Source organism: Salmo salar, chromosome ssa05, assembly GCF_905237065.1.
Source record: "Salmo salar chromosome ssa05, Ssal_v3.1, whole genome shotgun sequence".
NCBI lineage: Eukaryota > Metazoa > Chordata > Actinopteri > Salmoniformes > Salmonidae > Salmo > Salmo salar.
In genome coordinates this window covers 58431137-58453156 of record NC_059446.1, presented here as the reverse complement: position 1 = coordinate 58453156, position 22020 = coordinate 58431137, and the positions used below count along the sequence as shown (strand labels likewise).

Sequence of the window (22020 nt, the reverse complement as noted above, 5' to 3'; positions counted from 1 at the left end):
ATTTTTTTGTGCAAATTTATTACAAATAAAAAACTGAAATAAACATTTGCATAAGTATTCAGACTCTTTACTCAGTACTTTGTTGAAGCACCTTTGGCAGCGATTACAGCATTGAGTCTTCTTTAGTGTGATGCTACAAGCATGGCACACCTGTATATGGGGAGTTTCTCCCATTCTTCTTTGCAGATCCTCTCAACCTCTGTCAGGTTGGATGGGGAGCATTGCTGCACAGCTATTTTCAGGTCTCTCCAGAGATGTTCGATTGGGTTCAAGTCCGGGCTCACAAGGACATTCAGTGACTTGTTCCGAAGCCACTCCTGCGTTGCCTTGGCTGTGTGCTTTGGGTCGTTGTCCTGTTGGAAGGTGAACCTTCGTCCCAGTCTGAGGTCCTGAGTGCTCTGGAGCAGATTTTTATCAAGGATCCCATTGTACTTTGCTCCGTTCATCTTTGCCTCGATCCTGACTAGTCTCCCAGTCCCTGCAGCTGAAAAACATCCCCACAGCAAGATGCTGCCACCACCACCATGCTTCACCATAGGGATGGTGCCAGGTTTCCTACATATGTGACGCTTGGCATTCAGGCCAAAGAGTTCAATCTTGGTTTCATCTGCCCAGATAATCTTGTTTGTCATGTTCTGAGAGTCCTTTGGGTGCCTTTTGCAAACTCCAAGGGGGCTGTCATGTGCCTTTTACTGAGGAGTGGCTTCCTATTGTCCACTCTACCATAAAGGCCTGATTGGTGGAGTGCTGCAGAGATGGTTGTCCTTTTGGAATTGTCCTCCCATCTCCACAGAGGAACTCTTGAGCTCTGTCAGAGTGACCATTGGGTTCTTGGTCACCTCCCTGACCAAGGCCCTTCTCCCTCGATTTCTCAGTTTGGCCTGGCGGCCATCTCTAGGAAGAGCCTTGGTGGTTCCAAACTTCTTCCATTTAAGAATGATGGAGGCCACTGTGTTCTTAGGGACCTTCAATGCTGTAGAAATGTTTTGGTACCCTTCCCCAGATCTGTGCCTCAACAAAATCCTGTCTCGGAGTTCTACGGACAATTCCTTCAACTTCATGGCTTGGTTTTTGCTCTGACATGCATTGTCAACTGTGGGACGGTATATAGACAGGTGTGTGCCTTTCCAAATAATTTCCAATCAATTGAATTTACCACAGGTGGACTCCAATCAAGTTGTAGAAACATCTCAAGAATGTTCAATGGAAACCGGATGCACCTGAGCTCAATTTCGAGTTTCATAGCAAAGGACCTGAATACTTATGTAAAAACAGGCATTTCTGTTTTTATATTTTAATACATGTACTAAAATGTAAAGAAAAAACTAATTTGCTTTGTCATTTTGGGCTACTGTGTGTAGACTGCTAAGGATTTTTATTTATTTAATCCATTTTAGAATAAGGCTGTAATGTAACAAAATTAGGAAAAAGTCAAGGGGTCTGAATACTTTCTGGGATTAACTGTTGCCTGAGAATATGAAAAAGTAGAATTACTTTAGTGAAGTTTAAGGGGCTCAGTGATTTTAAAGCCCGAGCATACTTTTCATAGGTGAAATTTCAAACTTCTACAATTTTGATAATAACAGCTTTACCATTATGTTCAAGATATATTGGAACAGTAAGACGCCATCTTTCCATTTTCAAGCTGTGTGATATAATCAGCAGGAGTGAAAATATAGAGAAACCTATTGTGCCAAGTCAATTGCACTAATCAGAAAGCTTTCTATTGTTAGGCAGTTATGTCAGATCCTTCATTTTTCATATGCATAGCCCAGACCATAGTAAAGAAACTGCATACAAAGTTTGTGTTCTTCATGGCTATCACTTGCATTGTATTGGGATATCAATTAGCATTTTGGAATATGAACTAATAGTAAACGGTCATGAAGAGAGATGCTCCTTATCAATATAATCTTATTTGATAACCCAATTTGTTTATAACCCAAAACCCAACCATCATCTGGATTGAAAATGTCTGAATACAGTAATACGTGTGTGTGTGTGCGCAATGGTACGTTTGACCGGACGTCGTCTACTGTTGATATTGTCCACTACAGTTGTTTATAGCTAATGGAATGCAGTACAATGTTTTGCATTTCTCCGCCTACTCATTCTAATCCGAATGTACAATATTATATTTACGAACATTATAGTGGAGTTGTACAGTTATTCTTTTGACTTGTTCATTATTTCTCTGATGTATTACTCTGTTTAAAATGTTTTACTGTATATGAAATCGTTTTCTGTCAGAGGACAAAACAATGACGACTAATTGTAAAATAGGAATATTTTTGAAAAAACAGCGGGGTAACTTCTATTAAAGGCCAGGAAGGTGTTTTTCCTGACATACTAGTCTTACATTTTTTTCATTTAAATACTGTAGAATGATTTCTCTGTCCAAGGCCAGTGAGTATACTCCAAAAAATGTGTATGCAGTGCAAGGCTATAGCGCATAGGTTCAGGTTCAGTTACATAGCTTTCATAGGAAATAGCCATGTTAACATGCCTTATAGTGACCCCAAAGCATTTAACATCAGCCTTTAACATCAAAGCAAGCTGCTGAAATCCAGTAAGGGACAAGATGGTTGAGAGAGATACAGTGGAATGGTTTCACATGTAACAGATGGATAACAATGATCGAGACTTCAGGAGGAGAGTGACAGATGGAATTGAAATAGAGACCGTGATACAACCTATAGACACACTACAACATCTACTTTCCCTTTTAACCTTTCACCTTGAAAATAAAAGCAGACATTTTACAAGACTAGTAAAAGAAATTTGGACACCTATGAATGTAAATATGTACATATACTTTATTGATGTAAAAAAAAAAATGATAATTTTCAAATATTGTTACCCCAACACTTTGATTATCGTCTGACCATGAATAAAACAACCATTTGGTTCAAGAGCTCAGTTTCCAATTGTCTACCATCTTACAGTACATGTTTTTATATTATTTCGGAAGGATGAACAAATACAGACTAATTGTACCTAAACGTTTTAGCCTGCAAAAGCACCTTTCATTGTGTGGAGGTCCGTAATCAATTACCTGAATTACACACAGCAGTACTTTCTCACTGGAACTCTCACCACACACATCAGTTACTGGAAGAATAAAGTTTTATATGACCTTAGGTCCCCCCCAACAAACAAACACACTTTGGATATATTACAGCAGCCTCTCTTCACCCCACACTTTTTTTTCTCCCTCCCTTTTCTCCATATCCACTCCCTTAGGAGTGCTAATGGGTTGTGAGTAATGTTATATCGCTGGCTCTCTCCCTCTCTTTAGTGTATTGGAAATGAAAACACTTGTTAGGCTCATGCTGGACCACTGTTTCCTATGACGTCTTACAGGCAGAGACTGGACTATACCTTCAACCCCCTATAGAGATATACTTTCCACTGCCCATCTCCTTCCAGGACTAGGGCCAAGTGAGTCTCCCTCATTATCACTCCTCCTTTTTAAGATACCCTAATACACACTCTTTCCAAGGAAAAGAGAGCCTCTATTCCTCATCTGAGGTTTGAGAGTCCAATATGTCAGCATCTTCACCATTGACTGAGAGAAAAAAATAACCTCAAATTGCCTCAAAACAAGATAAGCAGTGTTTTTTTGTTGTATGTTATCGCAATTTGGTAGAATCTGTCAAAATAACTATATTTTCCACTCTTGTAGATGGGGTGGGCTCCATACTTGTTGGCTACACAGGCAAAAAAATAATCCTTGTTCAATCATGCCACCTACTGCTCACATTCATACATAAACCAATAGTTTGTTCCCTCTTGCAGTAGAACATTGGTTGTTTTACAGTAGATCATTGCTCAGTGAAAGGTTGTCATCTAGTGTATTGGAAAATAACTGCAGTAATCCCCTATACAGTCCAACATTTCAACTGATACAGTTGTTATACACAGTCGACAGACAAACACATTAATGCTGTCAAATATGTGGTAAGTAATTTTTATTAGAGAAATGATTCCAGTGATGAATACACTCTAATAAGGCAGCATTGACACAATTTTAGTAACAAGATAGCAAACAATGAAATATTTTTTTTCTTCAGTATTTTCCCCAGGAACTATATTAAGTTCTCCACACAAAACACAGCATATATGCTAAATTAAAATAAAAGTTTAATTAAAGGTAGTATAAAAGGAAAATAGGCACAGACATTCATTCAAACCGCTTCTTCCCTCTTTGCTAAAACCTAGCACTCGTCAGGAGTCACTGGAAGTTCCTTGGTGTGTGGTTTGTTGTGTCATCCAACCAAATCTTTACATAGCTTCCTATTTTACTTTCTGTAACATGCCATTCAATATGAACACACTTTGGGAATCATCATATTAACTTTATGAAAGGGATCGACGTAAACAAACAGACGCATTTGAACTAATAGGTCATCACTTTTTTTTCAACGCTAATCTAGTTTGAACGAAATTAGATTTCAATGACAAAAGCATAACAGAATGTTTAGAAATGTAGTTGAACGTTCAAATATTCAACAACTTAAAGGACAACTGCAGGTATATCAGCACTACAATATGTCAATTCAGATACAGTTATGGTCGATATGGTCGGCCACATGCTAGTCACAACCCACTTCCAAGAAACAAGTTGTAAGATGATGAAAGCACCATACCAAAATCAACAATGGAAAACTGAGTGGTATAAGAATGATGAAAAGGGCAAATATATAGGTCTCTCTGTGTTCAATACACTAACCCTCAAAACAAAAATTGGTTTTCAAACAATAGGGCTCTCGTTGGAGTAAAATTAAGTGTGTGTATGTGTGTTTGCCTATACTGCCTGTACACTCTGCTCGACCTGCAACACAGTCCATTGCCCTCACTGACACAATATCACTTTCTATTCCCTCATAACAACCCAGAGCCTTTAGGGGAGACTTGGGTTGGTTGTCACACGTTTTACTCTGGTGTGTATTTCTCAGCACCAGTATATATAACAAGACTCTTTTCAACATTAACAGAAAGACCAAGGACTTGGGTTGAAATAGGGATCCTATTAGTATGTCTTATTCCAACATGGGAGTAATAAGCCATCAAACACACTCTGCCCACTTGTGACAACCAGCCCCATCGCAGGGTTGGTTGTCACACAGTATAAGGTTCACAGGAGGTTGGTGGCACCTTAATTGGGGAGGACGGGCTCGTGGTAATGGCTGAAGTGGAATCAGTGGAATAATATCAAATATATCAAACAAATGGTTTCCATGTGGTTGATGCCATTCCATTCGCTCTGCTTCACCCATTAGTTTGCGCCGTCCTCCCCTAGGCAGTCTCCACTGATGGGATTGGTTGTCACAATGTTGGCTAGTAGTTTATTCCTTTTGTAAAAGGAAATTAAGCAATATAGTTTACAGCGTCTTAGAAATAGCCTTTCTTTTATCAAATGATATTCCTAACAAAATGCAGGATAACATATGACATTTTGAGTCAATTTGTGTGTGCGTGTGTTGCATACACGTGTACATTTGTTGGTGTGTGACAGAAAAAATATGTTTGGGAGAGAAAGGCAACAAACCCAGATAGAAGAGAAACCTCTGGCCAATGGATGTACACATGATGAATCGGGAAGACGCAGTTTAGACATCGTTTGCTAATTGGCAAGACGTGTCACAGATGTTTTTAGAATACCTCCATTCTAAATTCTACAGTTCTACATAGTATATATGTCGGCCAGGCATCAAGACTCTATTCTGATGTCTCGGCGACATCTTCCCAATGTGCTAACGCTCTCCACCCTACATATATTATTCCCAACACATTTTGATATGCCTTGAAGGAAGGTTTATAGCAACAGAACCCAATGCTAATTAAGATGCTAGTTACCACATGACTTGACCTAGGAACTCAGAAATAGGTTTGGAATGTAGCTCTCCCTATAATATTTTTTTACATGTATACTTCCATAATTCACACATTTTTTTTTTAATTCCATCTTAAAAAAAACAACTTTCACCTATGAATTAAAAAAATACAAAAATACCATCACCTAAATGTTTTGTTATGATGACATGAATCGACCAGGTGGATTAGTTCTTTCAAAGAATTCACACATTTTAATCTTAAAATGATTACACAGCGCCCTCTAGTTTGGAAGTTATAAAGCACTGACAACCAACCCTGGTCTCCCCTGCATACTGAATACAGAGCTACATGATAGAATAATGACATGTGTGTTAGGTGTAGTGTGGTACATGTAAGTGCTATTATGTCAAAAAAATGATCATATGATGTTGGGGATGTAATTAATCATTTTTCCTAATCTAAAACATTTACAAAAATAATCATGCAAATATACAGGTAATGCCCAAAATAAAGAAAACACTTCAGTAAATGAGGGATACATAGTATATTGAAAGCATGTGCTTCCACACAGGTGTGGTTCCTGAGTTAAGCAATTAATATCCCATCATACTTAGGGTCATGTATAAAAATGCCCTATTGCCCATTATTTTGGCTACCATGGCTAGAAGAGATCTCAGTGACTTTGAAAGAGAGGTCTCAAAGGAGCACAGGGGGCTTAAAGGGTCTGTGTGTGTCTCTTAGTCACCACATTTCAACCCAACTGAACACTTATGGGAGAATGTGGAGCGGCGCCTGAGACAGCGTTTTCCACCCCTTCAACTAAACACCAAATTATGGAATTTCTCGTGGAAGAATGGTGTCGCATCCCTCCAACAGAGTTCCAGACACTTGTAGAACCTATGCCAAGGCATAGAAGCTGTTCTGGCTCGTGGTGGCCCAACACCCTATTAAGACACTTTATGTTGGCGTTTCCTTTATTTTGGCAGTTACCTGTACATATACACTATGCTTTACAACTGAACAGAAACAGTAAGTGCTGTTATATATACTACAAGGATTAAATGCTCAAGAGATACCACACTCTTTTTCAAGGATACATGTAAACAATAGCCACTGACAATGTTATATCAGCATGGGGTGAGTGGTGTATTGGTTTGCGATAAACCTGCAATGACCACCACGATACCACATGAATACGACAGTGCCAAGACCCTTTGACCTCCACTGACCACATCCACATGCCTGGGAGATGAGGAGACATCACTCATTCAGTTCTGTTGTGCACCATCATCTAAGATTTTTTCCATCAGATAGCTGTTATAAACAAGATCATTTAGTATGTCCTATTGATGTTACAATGATGGGTATGTTTTAGGGAGAATTTCAGTAATTCCCTGACATTTAAACAGCACGTAGTGTTTCAAAAAATGTATCCAATGACCATTAATGTATGTTGTAGATGTAACAAATAAGAGTACTCCAAAGAACAATTAAAGTGACTGAGCATTCACAGGAACACAAACTGCGAAGAACCATGGAGTTTCCATGGAAACGTACCTCATGTAAAATGGCACCTGTCTTTTAATCATAGACATGGTACAGTGCTGTAGCTTTCAGGTACACGCTTAGAAAAAAGGGTTTCAAAAGGGTCCTTTGGCTGTCCCCATAGGAGAAACCTTTTTGGTTCCAGACAGAAATATTTTGGGTTCCATGTAGAACCCTCTGTGGAAAGGGTTTTACAAGGAACTCAAAAGGGTTCTACCTGGAACCAAAAAGGGTTCTTTAAAGGGTTCTCCCTACGGGGACAGCCGAAGAACCCTTTTAGGTTCTAGAAAGCACCTTTTTTTCTGAGAGTGTAGACGTTTAGAGCAGGCAATCTGAGAGAGCACTACACTGGTCTGTAAATGTATTCAAGTCATAGTGGAGATTTAAATGAGATGGTATTGAATATTAAAACAAAATGATGGAATCATACTAAGTAGTCCAGTTAGTGATGAGAATCACGTAACGGATAGTCATACTTTATATTAAATATGGGTTTTGAGATGTTCTAATAATGGCTTACAAATACATAGGACAATTGAAAAACAGTAGCTAAATACTTATATATTAATATGAAAATTCCCTGCAAATGTACAGTTAAAGATGTTTGAGATTTACACAAACCAGAAATAATGTTACGAGTACTTAGGTAACATTTGGGTCACTATTTATAAAAGAAGGCACTTTTATGTGTTGTTAGACATCACATATGCTTCATACAACCCAGATCCTTTCAAGTATAAGTGAAAAGAAGTCGGCATATGATACTTTATCTCAAAAAACCTCCACAACTTTAAACAGTAAACAATGATACTGAATAACTGAAAGGCTTCATACAAATAGCTGGGTATTCGGCTTCAAAGTAAACAGTGAACACATTAATAAACTCCTAAACAAACCTTATAATGACGTTAGAATAACATGTAGAAAAACCATCCTGTGATAATAATCCAATGGGTTTATACAAATACTACCTGGTTTGAAAAGGTATAATACAACTTCTTATGGTTATTACTTCCAAAGTTCACAACTGGGAGAATGGTTTAGCCAACCCTTTTCATTTGAACATATTGGTTGGTCACTGGTTGTGGGGAGTGTCACTGTTGCTTGCGTTTCGCGGGTGGCGTCAGTGGGTGGTTGGCACTGTGGTGGGGGTTCCACAGCAGAGGGGCACTGAAGATGCCAATGATGCCTAGGTTGAGGATGATGCTGAGGGCCAGTGCCCCCAGGGTACTCAGGAAGGAGGGTACGGCCGCCTGCGCAATGAGCCACGCCCTGCGTGAGGTCATGTCTGCTAGCACCGCCTCCATCTGGAAGTGGGTACCCACCACGGCACAGATGTGGAAAAGCTGGTGACTGTGGCCTGAGAGAGGAGAGAGAGAAGGTGAGAGAGATCAATGAGAGAGAGAGTCATTAAAAATGCTTGAATTTGATCATACTGCAGTGAACAAGGATTTACCAGGTTTGCTCAAAGAATTGTCACTGTTCAAATATTTGCCTACAGTGCCATCACGGACACAGTAGAAATGACACTGATATGCGCCAACAATAACTGGCCCCAGGCCAGACTAGCTAAAGCTTGCTCAATAACTGATATAATCTCCCAATTCCAGTTGCCATGGTAACCGGGCGTTGGGGTGGACGTACCGAAGTAGTCGAAGCGCCCCGGGGCCAGCCTCTCTGGGAGGTGTGAGGCAAACAGGAAGCAGGTGAGGAAGGCGAAGAGGAGGTGGTAACAGTGACTGGACAGGGCCTCACTGTGACAGCAGCTGCCCCCGCAGCACAGCAGCAGCTACACACACACACACACACACACACACACACACACACACACATATACAAACCCACATAAGATCATTGGCACAAACAGCGGATGAAGGGATTAAAAGCTTTAACAGCATGTGGTCAAATCTTTATTTATTCTACACAAAATCAGTTTCTAAGTTAATGAGCCAAAAGTCCTGGTCAATGTATTAAAGAGAGGCATTAATCGGATCTAAACTGTGACATAACAAACAGAATACAACCCAATGACTGTACAAGCAGACTTTCTGTGAACTCCGTCTACACCTTCTGAAAATACACTCACTCTGTAAAATAGAGGGATGTTGTCAAAGATGAATGGAAAGACAAATGCCCCTGTCCGGAGAACTTTACTGCGGTGTGGAAACTGCATCTCCAGGAATCTATAAAAAAAAGGGAGGGAGGAAAGTTACAATGGTTTCAACGACCAGGAGAGTGATGCATCATGGGTAGGATACCGTATTGGCTGCCTACCTAGAATAGCAGGACAGGCTGGTGCAGAATACTGTGTTGCAGATGGCGATGGGCACAAAGTGTTGGTGCAGCCAGCTGTTGACCCAGCAGTCAGGCATCACATATGACCCATAGGTTATGGCACAACCTGAACACAAACACACAAAAACACTGAAAGGTTAAAAAAAAACATACGATATCTGAAACTAAATCTACCATGCATTTACCCACCATACACTCACCAAGCACTTAAAATCATTAGAAATGGCAACGCTCATAACATATCAATTAGGCTTTAATAACCTACTAATGAAACATTGGCCTTGCACTTGCTGTATACATGCTTCAACACCAGTTTTAATCCCAATGATGTACTTCCAATAAATCTAGAGGCTGTTTTAAATAAGCTTGCCTGCAGAACACCATCTACAGTAAACATTTGCAATTCTTATCCCAGAAACGTCTGGACATTTAGGGCTGGGTATGTTTTGGCAGTAAGGAGAATTGTGGTAGATTAAGGATAATTTACATTTACGTCATTTAGCAGACGCTCTTATCCAGAGCGACTTACAAATTGGTGCATTCACCTTATGATATCCAGTGGAACAACCACTTTACAATAGTACATCTATATCTTTTTTTTCTCTTCTTTTTTTTTTGCAGGGGCCTCATATCCATTAATATGGATTTGAAAAGGCACGTTTTCAAAGTAAGAGACAAAGTTTATGTTTGAAAGAGAGGGACAAGTCTATCACACACACCCATACAAGCAAACACACACCCAAGAAAAGCACATGTATTCACAAGCAGAATGCAAATACCCAAGTATGTTAATTAGCTGAGCAAGCACGTGGACACAGACATGAATCCATGGAAAATGTACATGTGAAGGTGTAGAATAGTGGTATGCACACATCCATCAAAACTTTTCCCAGATGCTGGATCCGAGAGGAAAACATATGCTGATATTTAATCTATGCTGTCTGTTGACCTAAATCTGACAGTGCAATCTGGTGCGACATGCTTTCTGTTTGTAAGTAGACCTGTATGGCTTGATGAGCAACCCTCAGGCTGGATGTCTTAAATGAAAGGCAAACATTATTCCAAGGTGAAAGAATTGTAAAAGAAAACAAACTCTGATTTCACTGTTGATATTGAGCTGTCGAACTTGTTCACATACTGCTTTACTCTGCTCATATGTATATACTGTATTCTATGCTACTGTATTTTAGTCAATGCCCCTCCGACATTGCTCGTCCTAATTTCTTAATATTTCTTAATTCCATTCTTTGACTTTTAGAGTGTATTGTTGTGAATTGTTAGATACTACCGCACTGTTGGAGCTAGGAACACAAGCATTTCGCTACACCCGCAATAACATCTGCTAAATACGTGTATGTGACCAATAACATTTGATTTGATTTGATACTTGAACAGGACATGTATTATTATGAGGTTTTGTGGGCCAAAAAAACTTAATTACAGTGAATCTGACAAGCCCAGACAGCACAGAAACACAACACACACAGCGCCAAATCAAACATACACAAACAATGAAGTAACCACACAAACAATGAAGTAACCACACAAACAATGGTTACAAATGTGGGAAGAAGTATATAAAGTTCTAATCGTGCAACTGATTGCCCAAGTTCGACGAGACTTTTTGGAACTTGAAAGATTGCACGTGGCCTTTACCCTGTGGGATTGCACCAGGTCGGATTAGTGGAAGCAGTAGCCTACTGTGAGAGTAGGCAGACTTGGTACTGGAGGAAAAGTAACCAGAAAAAAATAACTAAAGGCAAAGGAAACACTAATAGTCTAACTGTGAAGTGCAGACAGTCAGACTTCATGCAGCGGGCCTTACCCAGGCTGTAGAGGCTGAGTGCGCCGTAGTCGAAGAAGTAGCAGATGTGGCGTGCCTCGGGGGACATGGTGCTGAAGGTGTGGGCACAGCTGGAGGTGAAGGGGTACACGCAGATCAGCAGCATGTACACCAGCAGCGGCCAGGTGTAGCTCTCCGACAGGAAGTTCAGTGTAGAGCACAGGACGCTGAAGCGCCACAGGAAGTACCTGGGAAATGAGATGCGTCGCAACACCGTCAGTTCCAATTCATATGAAATGGGGGAGTGATCGGAAGATTTGATACGAAGACAGGAAGACACCAATCTGATGCGTATGCTTTCCAGTCTAAACCAGCCCTAATTGTTACAGAATACCTCCCGCTATCTATGGATCTGATCTCCTTGTCTACATTCAGAGTGTTTGCATTGGTGTACATACCATGTGGGCAGGAAGTGGGTCCAGATGTTGACTGTCTCATTGGTCATCTGGAAGCTGCTAAGGATGCAGTCCAGGGCGGAGCTTTGGGGGTGACGGTATCCCGAGATGATGCCATCCTCCCGGAACACCTGAAGGCAAAACACTGTGATACACAGTACATAGGCTACTATAGAGATCATCTAACAAACAACTGGAGAACACCAAGACCTGTCCTCCTAGTCTGGTACATCTGGGCCTGTATTTCAAAAAGTGTATTTGAGCAGGAGTGCTGATCAACACTTGTATTGGCATTTTAGTAATTTAGCAGACACTCTTATCCAGTGTGACTTACAGGTGCATTCATCTTAAGATAGCTAGGTGGGACAACCACATATCTCAGTCATAGTAGGTACCTTTTTTAGTAGCTAACAGCAAAGTCAGTGCAAGTAGGGGGAAAAAGTCAAGTGCGAGTTTTAGTTCACGAAAGGCAATCTTTATTTTATTTTTTATTTACAAAAATGGGTTAAAGATTCAGTCTGTGAAACGTCTGAAGGTTTGTGAAATGGTTGCGAAAGGTTTCTCTTTCAGTATGGTCACTCTTACCTTGGGGACTTGGTGGATGTCGAAGAGCTGGGGGAGTTTGATGCTAAGCATGTCTGTGGGCAGTCTGATGGCTCCCCTCCCTCTTTGGCAGGCCTCCCTGAGCCTGGCCCTGCATCCCCGGCAGAGGACACACCAGACTGGGCAGTCAAACGCTGGGGCCTGGGCCCCCTCTCCAGGCCCTGGTTCCCATTGCATACAGCGGTCCCAACCCCAGCCTTGGCCCCAGCCCTGGGCCCAGCCCCCACCACCGCTGGCTACCCCACCCCCCCACCACAAAGGAAACACTGCAGAGAGAGAAAGGGAAGAAAATGGCTGTTAGATATAATGCTCTAGAAATTACACTGACATACACTCAGATATATTGTGTGAGGACTGTTACATACCCATCAGAACTAGAAATGTGTTTACATATCACACATGACACATCCACTGTATGTGAATTGGTTGGGGAATAGTCCACTCTGTTTCCACTTGATTTCAAATTACAAACCAATACAAAAACATTCCATAGAATTTTCTCATGGTTCCATCAAAATGAGTATTCCTTCTTTTGTCATAATGTCCTTTTTGACTGGACTCAACACAGTCTTCCATTGTGTCAACATTCTCTAGACGTCCCCAGACATGGACTCAGATTTAGACAGTGGTTAGCATTGTCACAATATGGTGGGTTGTTAGCTAACAAAGCTAGCATGACAATAACATGTTCCTGCTATGTAGTATTGAACAGAGGACTCCTTCTGTTCAGATAGCAAGGCAGATTGTCAATAAGAGCCTTTTGTTTATGAAGCCAGCAACCCACACCATGTTCAATATTGCAGGCATGCTTTGCTTGCCATTTATCAGCTGGCAAAACAACAAAAAACGCGTGTTGGTTTGATGCAAATCTGTCATCATCTATTGAGAGTTTCTGTTGAGGAAGTTTCATTTTGCCCTACTTACTGATATTTAAATCACTCATCATCTCTCACTGTCTCTTTATAACTGAAAGGTATTTCAGATACCCTTTATGGAAATACACTGAGAGTACAAAATATTTGGAACACCTTCCTAAAATTGAGTTGCACCCGCTTTTGCCCTCAGAACAGCCTCAATTCGTCGGGGCATGGACTCTACAAGGTGTCGAAAGCATTCCACAGGGATGCTGGCCCATGTTGACTACAATGCTTCCCACAGTTGTGTCAGGTTGGCTGGATGTCCTTTGGGTCGTAGACCATTCTTGATACACACGGGAAACTGTTGAGCGTGAAAAACCCAGCAGCAAATCGGTGCGCCTGGTACCTACTACCACACCCTGCTCAAAAGCACTTAAATATGTTGTCTTGCCCATTCACCCTCTGAATGGCACACATACACAATCCATGTCTCAATTGTCTCGAGGCTTAAAAATCCTTCTTTAACCCGTCTCCTCTCCTTCATCTACACTGACATCAAGTGACATCAATAAGGGATCACAGCTTTCACCTGGATTCACCTGGTCAGTCTATGTCATGGAAAGAGCAGGTGTTCCTAATGTTTTGTAAACAGTGTATATCATATCAATGTGTGCAAATCACTATCAAAGCTTACTGTGAAATAGACACAAATGACTTGGGTTGCAAAGTCATACCGAATTCAATATAATATAATTCAAATGGAAGAGGCAGTAATTGGGAGCACGCTAGACTTTGAAGTGACTGATGTGAATCTGTGAGGAACAGGAAATTCGTGATGTGCAGTTCACAAATTATTTTTTAACAACCTTTCCAACTGACTCGAGAGTCATGATACATTTTTCAGAGTGACTCGTTCCTTTTAGTCGTTCGTTTGACCTGCTCTGCTGGCCACGATGAATCCTACAGCAGGATTCATACGCATTTCTCCGGCTCAGCGGTTCCAGAGGCGTGCTCCGACCACCAGCTGTCTGTCATATGTGCGTGCGGGAAAATAGATCATGCTGCATGTGCAGCATAGAGAAGAATAATCCATGTTTAGAACTGGTATTTGATCTCATGGTGTAAGAATGAATGTAATTAGTTGATTTTTGAAAACTACACATCTTTGAAGAAGCCTAAACAAGCCTGCCTCTGCTCAACAAAATCAGTTCGTGAACAGCAGTTCGTGAACGATATCTTCCTCTCCGCAGTCAAGTCATTCCGCAAAGAGTCGTTCACAATCTAGTCTGGTTGTATGCCTAGCTATCACAAATGTACATTGTTTGAAGCACACTTTAGTAAGTCTCAGTCACAAATGACAGCTCCAATAAGCCCCCTGTGGTGAACGAGAGGCTTGTAGAATCATGAGCCTTTCAAGTTTTTAGTTAATCGTTCGCCGGTAGGGGGTCCTGCGCGCTCTGGGTATTACTGAATCAAATGAACGAAATGAGTCGAAAGATTCATACTTCTGACTGAACGAGTCGAAACGATTTGAGTCAGTAAAAAGAGTCAAACTTCCCATCAATACAGGAAATACTGTGTGATAGCCACTGAGGCACACACAAACAGCAGAGCATGTATGTGCTGAACAAGCAAACAGGATGGATTAACATGCCAGGAGAGGAAGGATCATGATGTCTACCTGGAACCAAAAAGGGTTCTTCAAAGGGTTCTCCTATAGGGAAAGCCGAAGAACCCTTTTAGGTTCTTGATAGCACCTTTTTTTCTAAGAGAGTATGTTAAAGAGCACCATCAAGCTAAATTCCGCTCCAGCCATTATCACGAGCCCGTCCTCCCCAATTAAGGTACCAGAAACCTCCTGTGGCCACCATCCATACGGTTTCCTTTGTGAGAGTACAGCTGCTACAACAGCCTCATATAAGTCCTATCCTAAGGCTCAGAACGGAAGTTGCTCTGGTCTGATGATATGTCATAGTCAGAGCACTTATCTCAGTGTTGGCTGGGTGAAATATTACCTGGAGGTTGCCCTGTCATTATGGTGCCTACCTCAGGCTCTGTGGTGTGACAGTGTGTGAGGGGAGACAGAGACAGGGGACAGGACATTGCATGGTGGCCCAGCTGCAGGCCTTATCCTATTTACTGGGACAAAGTGTGCTTTGTGACTGAGGCCCTGTCTGGAGAGAGCAGGACCAAGGGCCGACTGTTACACACTGGCCTGGGCTCTATGAAAATGACTAACCATTCTGCTCAACACACACACACACACACACACACAATATTATATTGAATTCTGTATGACATTGCAATCCAAGTAATTACTGTATATTTCACAATAAGCTTTGATAGTGGGTTGCACATATTGATACACTGAGTGTACAAAACACTAGGAACACCTGTTCTTTCCATGACATAGACTGACATATTGATGTCACTTGTTAAATCCACTTTAACCAGCGTAGATGAAGGGGAGGAGACAGGTTAAATAATTATTTTTAAGCCTTATGACAATTGAGACATGGATTGCGTATGTGTGCCATTCAGAGGGTGAATGGGATTAACAAAAGATGTGTCTTTTGAACGGGGTATGGGCCAGCATCCCTGTGGAATGCTTTCAACACCTTGTAGAGTCCGTGCCCCGAGAAATTGAGGCTGTTCTGAGGGCAAAAGGGGTGCAACTCAATATTAGAAATGTGCTCTTAACATTTTGTACACTCAGAGGTCCAGTGAATACACCGTGGCCTCCATTTTGGCCTCCTAGGCTCTCCTTTTCATTGGATTCGTGTGCTCCTTGGGATGGCACTACCTGTATGCCCACTGTATGCACACATATTTATTCTGCTAACTGAGTAATCCCAAGAAGCAAGTTCATGTTGTAAATGTGGTCCTGATTAAAACCTAGTTATAGGGTCAAAATGTTGCCTGTATAATGTAATAGGTCTTTGGGAGTGTGCGGAATACCCACTTTGGTTACCACAAATCACCACCTAGACATAGATGACTAAAACATCTGTGGCCATATTCAGAAAGTGTTTCAGAGTGGGATTGCTGATCTTGCATAAGTGCTGCCTTTTAGATCATAATGAATAACATTGAATGAACAGGGAGGACCTGATCCTTGATCCGACTGTAAATACGGTCCCTGGCTTTTTTTCTGCAGCAGAGAAACTGTGGTAAAGAAAACAAGCCTAAATAAATTATTCTTAATCCTAACCCACCCCACTATGAGGTCATCTTTAATTCTAAGTGGACTCATCTTGACTCCAACTGTCCTCTCCCTCAGTACTCTCCCAAACTGACTCTTCCCAGCAGCCTCATTGCTAAACAGCTGTAAAAATGTCAGGTGATCATGTGAGTAAGAAATACTCTCACTGCAGAGTGGAAAATAAACATGTCCACATATTTTGGCTTTGGGTACGCCCCAATTTTGTTAACTTCGTTGGAATCTTAATTGTCTAGCACAAACTATTGGCATCCATGTCCGTGTTTATGGGAAAGATCTGGTAAGTGACCAGGTGATGATTGGGTAATGGTCCAAACCGGTCTATCTGATTAGATCTCATGACAATGAGCGCATGGCAATGAGTGCATAGATGATAGTTCTCAGCTGACTTTTAAAAGAACTGCACGTTCTATCACAACCAGTAAAACTACTTATGAATAACACAGATTTATAGCCTAGAATCTAAAACAATGGTGAAACTGAGCATATCAGTTTGGATTCCAGGGTGTGTCTAACTGTGTGCGGTCCTTTCCCATTCAGATTTCGTTCTCCATCCACAGTTGGTTGGGGAGGACGGGCTCGTGGTAATGGCTGGAGCGGAATCAGCGGAATGGTATCAAACACATGGCTTCTATGCATTTGATGCCATTCCATTTTTACTCCATTCCAGACATTATTAGAAGCCATTATCCCCTCAGCAGCCTCCACTGTCTCCATCAGTAGTAGAATGGGAATTCTGTTTGTCTATTTCTGGTATAGTCGAATAACGGGAGGTCTTGGAGGTGTTGCTCATGGGCCTCTGTGATAACAACCACTTCTCATGTGCTCACTACCACCCACTCTCAACTACACCACCCACTCACAAGGTTATTCTGCACAGTAGCAACACATTTCTCTTCAGAATAATTGATTGGCAAGGACTTGATCATTTGTGACTTTCTATCTACAATACTATACAATTGTGCAAAGTAGTAACAAGAAAGTGAGAAGTAGGTTAAACCCTCTGTCAGAGGTGTTTGTTTAAGTGTCAGTGAGTGTCTGTCTTTGTTTGTTTGTGTGCAAGAGCATGGTAATGGTTACCACATACAGCAAACAAGGGGAAAACAAACACTCTAAACAGTGACTGCCAGTGGCGGTGACCATCCACAGTTCCCCTACCAACATGTTTCACAATCTACAAATATTCACATTATTCGCTCCTTCCTCCCTCTCTCCTCTTCACCTCCCCTTTACCCCTCTCCACCTCTTTTGAATATGCAGCTTCTCTCCCACTTTTCCCTCTTTCTGTTCCCACTCTCTCGCCCAACTCCTGAATTCTGAAATTCTTTCCCTCGCTCGTGATCTCGTCACATGACCTTCCTCAATAGAAGACTTTATAACTCAAGAGCTGACGATAAGAAGCCTATGTGGGGAGTATGTTGACATGGGCACGTGTCAGTTTTATGTAAACAAGAACAAGGCACATCGTTCGCCCCATAGAACATTGCATTGTCATCTAGCTGCATGATTCTGTACAGTTTGTACTGGGAATGGAACATGGAAGACATCACCTCGACACACACAAACAATATCTCTCTCAGAATGAGCTTCTTGATCCTAATCAGTCAGGTTTCAAGACTGGGCATTCAACTGAGACTGCTCTTCTCTGTGTCACGGAGGCTCTCCGCACTGCTAAAGCTAACTCTCTCTCCTCTGCTCTCATCCTTCTAGACCTATCTGCTGCCTTTGATACTGTGAACCATCAGATCCTCCTCTCCACCCTCTCCGAGTTGGGCATCTCCGGCGCGGCCCACGCTTGGATTGCGTCCTACCTGACAGGTCGCTCCTACCAGGTGGCGTGGCGAGAATCTGTCTCCGCACCATGCGCTCTCACCACTGGTGTCCCCCAGGGCTCTGTTCTAGGCCCTCTCCTATTCTCGCTATACACCAAGTCACTTGGCTCTGTCATATCCTCACATGGTCTCTCCTATCATTGCTATGCAGACGACACACAATTAATCTTCTCCTTTCCCCCTTCTGATAACCAGGCGGCGAATCGCATCTCTGCATGTCTGTCAGACATATCAGTGTGGATGACGGATCACCAGCTCAAGCTGAACCTCGGCAAGACAGAGCTGCTCTTCCTCCCGGGGAAGGACTGCCCGTTCCATGATCTCGCCATCACGGTTGACAACTCCCTTGTGTCCTCCTCCCAGAGTGCTAAGAACCTTGGCGTGATCCTGGACAACACCCTGTCGTTCTCCACTAACATCAAGGCGGTGACCCGATCCTGTAGGTTCATGCTCTACAACATTCGCAGAGTACGACCCTGCCTCACACAGGAAGCGGCGCAGGTCCTAATCCAGGCACTTGTCATCTCCCGTCTGGATTACTGCAACTCGCTGTTGGCTGGGCTCCCTGCCTGTGCCATTAAACCCCTACAACTCATCCAGAACGCCGCAGCCCGTCTGGTGTTCAACCTTCCCAAGTTCTCTCACGTCACCCCCGCTCCTCCGCTCTCTCCACTGGCTTCCAGTTGAAGCTCGCATCCGCTACAAGACCATGGTGATTGCCTACGGAGCTGTGAAGGGAACGGCACCTCCATACCTTCAGGCTCTGATCAGGCCCTACACCCAAACAAGGGCACTGCGTTCATCCACCACTGGCCTGCTGGCCCCCTACCTCTGAGGAAGCACAGTTCCCGCTCAGCCCAGTCAAAACTGTTTGCTGCTCTGGCACCCCAATGGTGGAACAAGCTCCCTCACGACGCCAGGACAGCGGAGTCAATCACCACCTTCCGGAGACACCTGAAACCCCACCTCTTTAAGGAATACCTAGGATAGGATAAAGTAATCCTTCTAACCCCCCCCCTTAAAAGATTTAGATGCACTATTGTAAAGTGGTTGTTCCACTGGATATCATAAGGTGAATGCACCATTTTGTAAGTCGCTCTGGATAAGAGCGTCTGCTAAATGACTTAAATGTAATGTAAATAATATGACTGACGGTCAAGTGTACCCTGAACAACAGGATTCACCGGTTTCTGTCCGTACTGTACTGCAGAAGGTATAAATCCATCAAATAAATCTGTGTATAGCTGAACTAACTATCAGACCCTCCCATTGACCTAGATGGAGTACTCATTAACACTGTCTGTTGAGGACTTTAAATTCACACTATGCCACTATGCGATTATTATAGGCGAGTGATAAATGGATTACAATATCATCTGTTAAATCCAGTAAGAGCTAGATTTTTGTCCTTCTTAAATGCATCCTTCCCCTCGTCGCTTCTTTCCTGTAATCACTGATCTAACATCAATAAATTGTTGAAAGCGTAACAGAACCTTTTGCTTTCACCAATCTACAAAGTGCTGAATGACTCTCTCACGATGCACTTGACATGATTTAAACAGGGTCACACAGTTCCTTGCTGCAGGTGTGGTGTCAACCAATAATATCACTTATGATAATCTGTGATTAAATATAAGAACGTAGTGTCACATGGAACAAGTTACAACCTGTCATTGCAATAGCAATAGAGTGCCAATAACAGTAGACTAGACCAACCAGATATGTAGGGAAGAGACCTACATTTGGTCTATTAAATGTTTAACTCATATAGCTTAGGTGGGGAAAGGTAGCTGTCCTACCTGTCTCTCGCCCTACCTTTGTAAAGTAACGCACTAAAGCCCTGTACCAGAGGCAGGGCAGAGGGTGAAACTCAATGTATTGCTCTGAAGTTGTCAACAACATGAACATTGCAAAAGAAAGAATACATTCTGAGTGCATAGTTTCATGAGAGAAAGTTTCTCATAAAGAGCACTCAAACCTATATCCTGTTCAAATTCAAATTAATAATACTTTTTATAGGAATGTACAATGCCTGAAGTCACATTCATATGACATTAATACTGGAGAAATGGTAAAGGCAGACACACAACAATCACAGACAAACTGTTATGGCACAGGCTAAAAAGACAATCTCAGAGAGAAATTGGGATCTGTTTTTCCCAAGAGAATAGCATTTACCGTGGGAGTCGGGCATGCGGAGGGAGAATATGCTCTAAAGAGAGCCGAGATGTGAGACCAGGGAAGGACTGCCTCGCAGTCTTGGTGAACTGTAGGCGGTCTATCGGCCTATCCTACCTAGTAGCTGGAGAGACTGAAGAAATGTTCCTCCACGCGATCACGTGGACTATTGCAGCAACAATAACAAGACAAAAGCCATTATCTGTGCTGCGTGCCAGAAATTACAAGCCCAAGAATGTTCCCCCGTGCGCGTTTTTAATGCACGTTTGCTTTCCAAGATAGAGGAGTACTGGATCTCCAATCTGTTTTCAGTGACTATTTGTTATCACATTGTAAGAAAATTGTTATATGTTGTTATATGTTCGGGCGCAATGTCAAATTTGTCACACTTCAGACAATAAAACGCCTACACTCTCATGACAGGCTACACTGTCACTGCCATTTCATCAATAAAAATTAAATATGAACACAAAAAGGCAAATATGCCGAAAAACAGTGTAATGATATTTTAAATGACAAGATATATAGGTTACATAATATAATTTGCATAATAGCTGAAAAGTCTGTTTCCGTGGAGACATTATCCTAGACAACATTTTCAGGATTTCCATAGTTACCTACACGCAAGTGGCGCACACACATAAACGCACGCGCGCAGGTACACCCTCGCATACACCCACACCGCATCAAAACAAAAAGTAAGATATCAAAATCGATCAAATATAGGCTATTCGAAAGAAACATCGCACACCAAAAATGTAACTTTGAAAGACCTCGAATAACATTGGCTGATATATTATAGGCCTATCTAGCTATATGTGGGAGGGGTCATATAGCGATGTGAGAGGTAGACCAACAACAAAAAAACAAGTGATGGTTTTCAGAAGTAGGCCTATAGAGTAATACAGACAGTGCTTGGAAAGAAAAACGCCACTTAACCGGTAATAATATCCAGAAGCCTACACACACACTAAACTACGGGACGTGAAGAGAAAGAAACGAAGTCAAACCTTTCAGCTTTATATTGGCGGTGAGCTCATCTGCGCGAATCTTCACTGGTGCAATGTAGTCACTGACCAAAATGAACAATTGTTGCTTGTAATAAACTATAGTTCCATTGTAAATCCGATTATCCTGACCATTGGAGGTTTGTGTAAATCTGTATAAACTGTCTATGTCCTGCATTCCTTCACAGGCGAATAAAAACACTGCAAACCCGTTGCCCCAACGTCGAAATCCCACCCTCCTCACACAGCGACTTTTTGATTGGACGGGGACAAGAAAGAAACCTTGTTATGGAGAATCAGGAGACAAGGCAGAGAGCAAGCTTTTAAGGAATCCCATATCATCGCATAATTATTATAATTGACATGCACAGACAGTTATATAATTTTCTTAATAAAAATGCCACATT

The 22020-nt window shown here is 42.0% G+C and overlaps 1 protein-coding gene across 1 annotated transcript; it reads right to left on the bottom strand.

The window, feature by feature from the left end:
- Nucleotides 1-3954: 3954 nt before the first annotated feature.
- On the bottom strand, nucleotides 3955-21850 carry LOC106605285 (membrane progestin receptor delta). Its single transcript, XM_014200760.2, has 8 exons — nucleotides 21617-21850; nucleotides 12502-12785; nucleotides 11920-12047; nucleotides 11504-11709; nucleotides 9658-9784; nucleotides 9470-9566; nucleotides 9028-9172; nucleotides 3955-8743 (listed from the first exon to the last, which is right to left on the bottom strand). Exons 1-8 carry the CDS (start codon nucleotides 21789-21791, stop codon nucleotides 8478-8480), a joined length of 1428 nt encoding a protein of 475 aa, XP_014056235.1. The 5' UTR covers nucleotides 21792-21850; the 3' UTR covers nucleotides 3955-8477.
- Between the last annotated feature and the right edge of the window lie 170 nt (nucleotides 21851-22020).

What these genes read in the sequence shown, in the direction of transcription:
- LOC106605285 (XM_014200760.2), bottom strand. Translation starts at nt 21,791, where the DNA reads ATGCAGGACATAGACAGTTTATACAGATTTACACAAACCTCCAATGGT. An exon ending in ACATCCACCAAGTCCCCAAG is followed by an intron (nt 12,048 to 12,501) that starts GTAAGAGTGACC and finishes TTTTGCCTTCAG; the next exon opens with GTGTTCCGGGAGGATGGCAT. An exon ending in ACATCCCTCTATTTTACAGA is followed by an intron (nt 9,173 to 9,469) that starts GTGAGTGTATTT and finishes GTGTGTGTGTAG; the next exon opens with CTGCTGCTGTGCTGCGGGGG.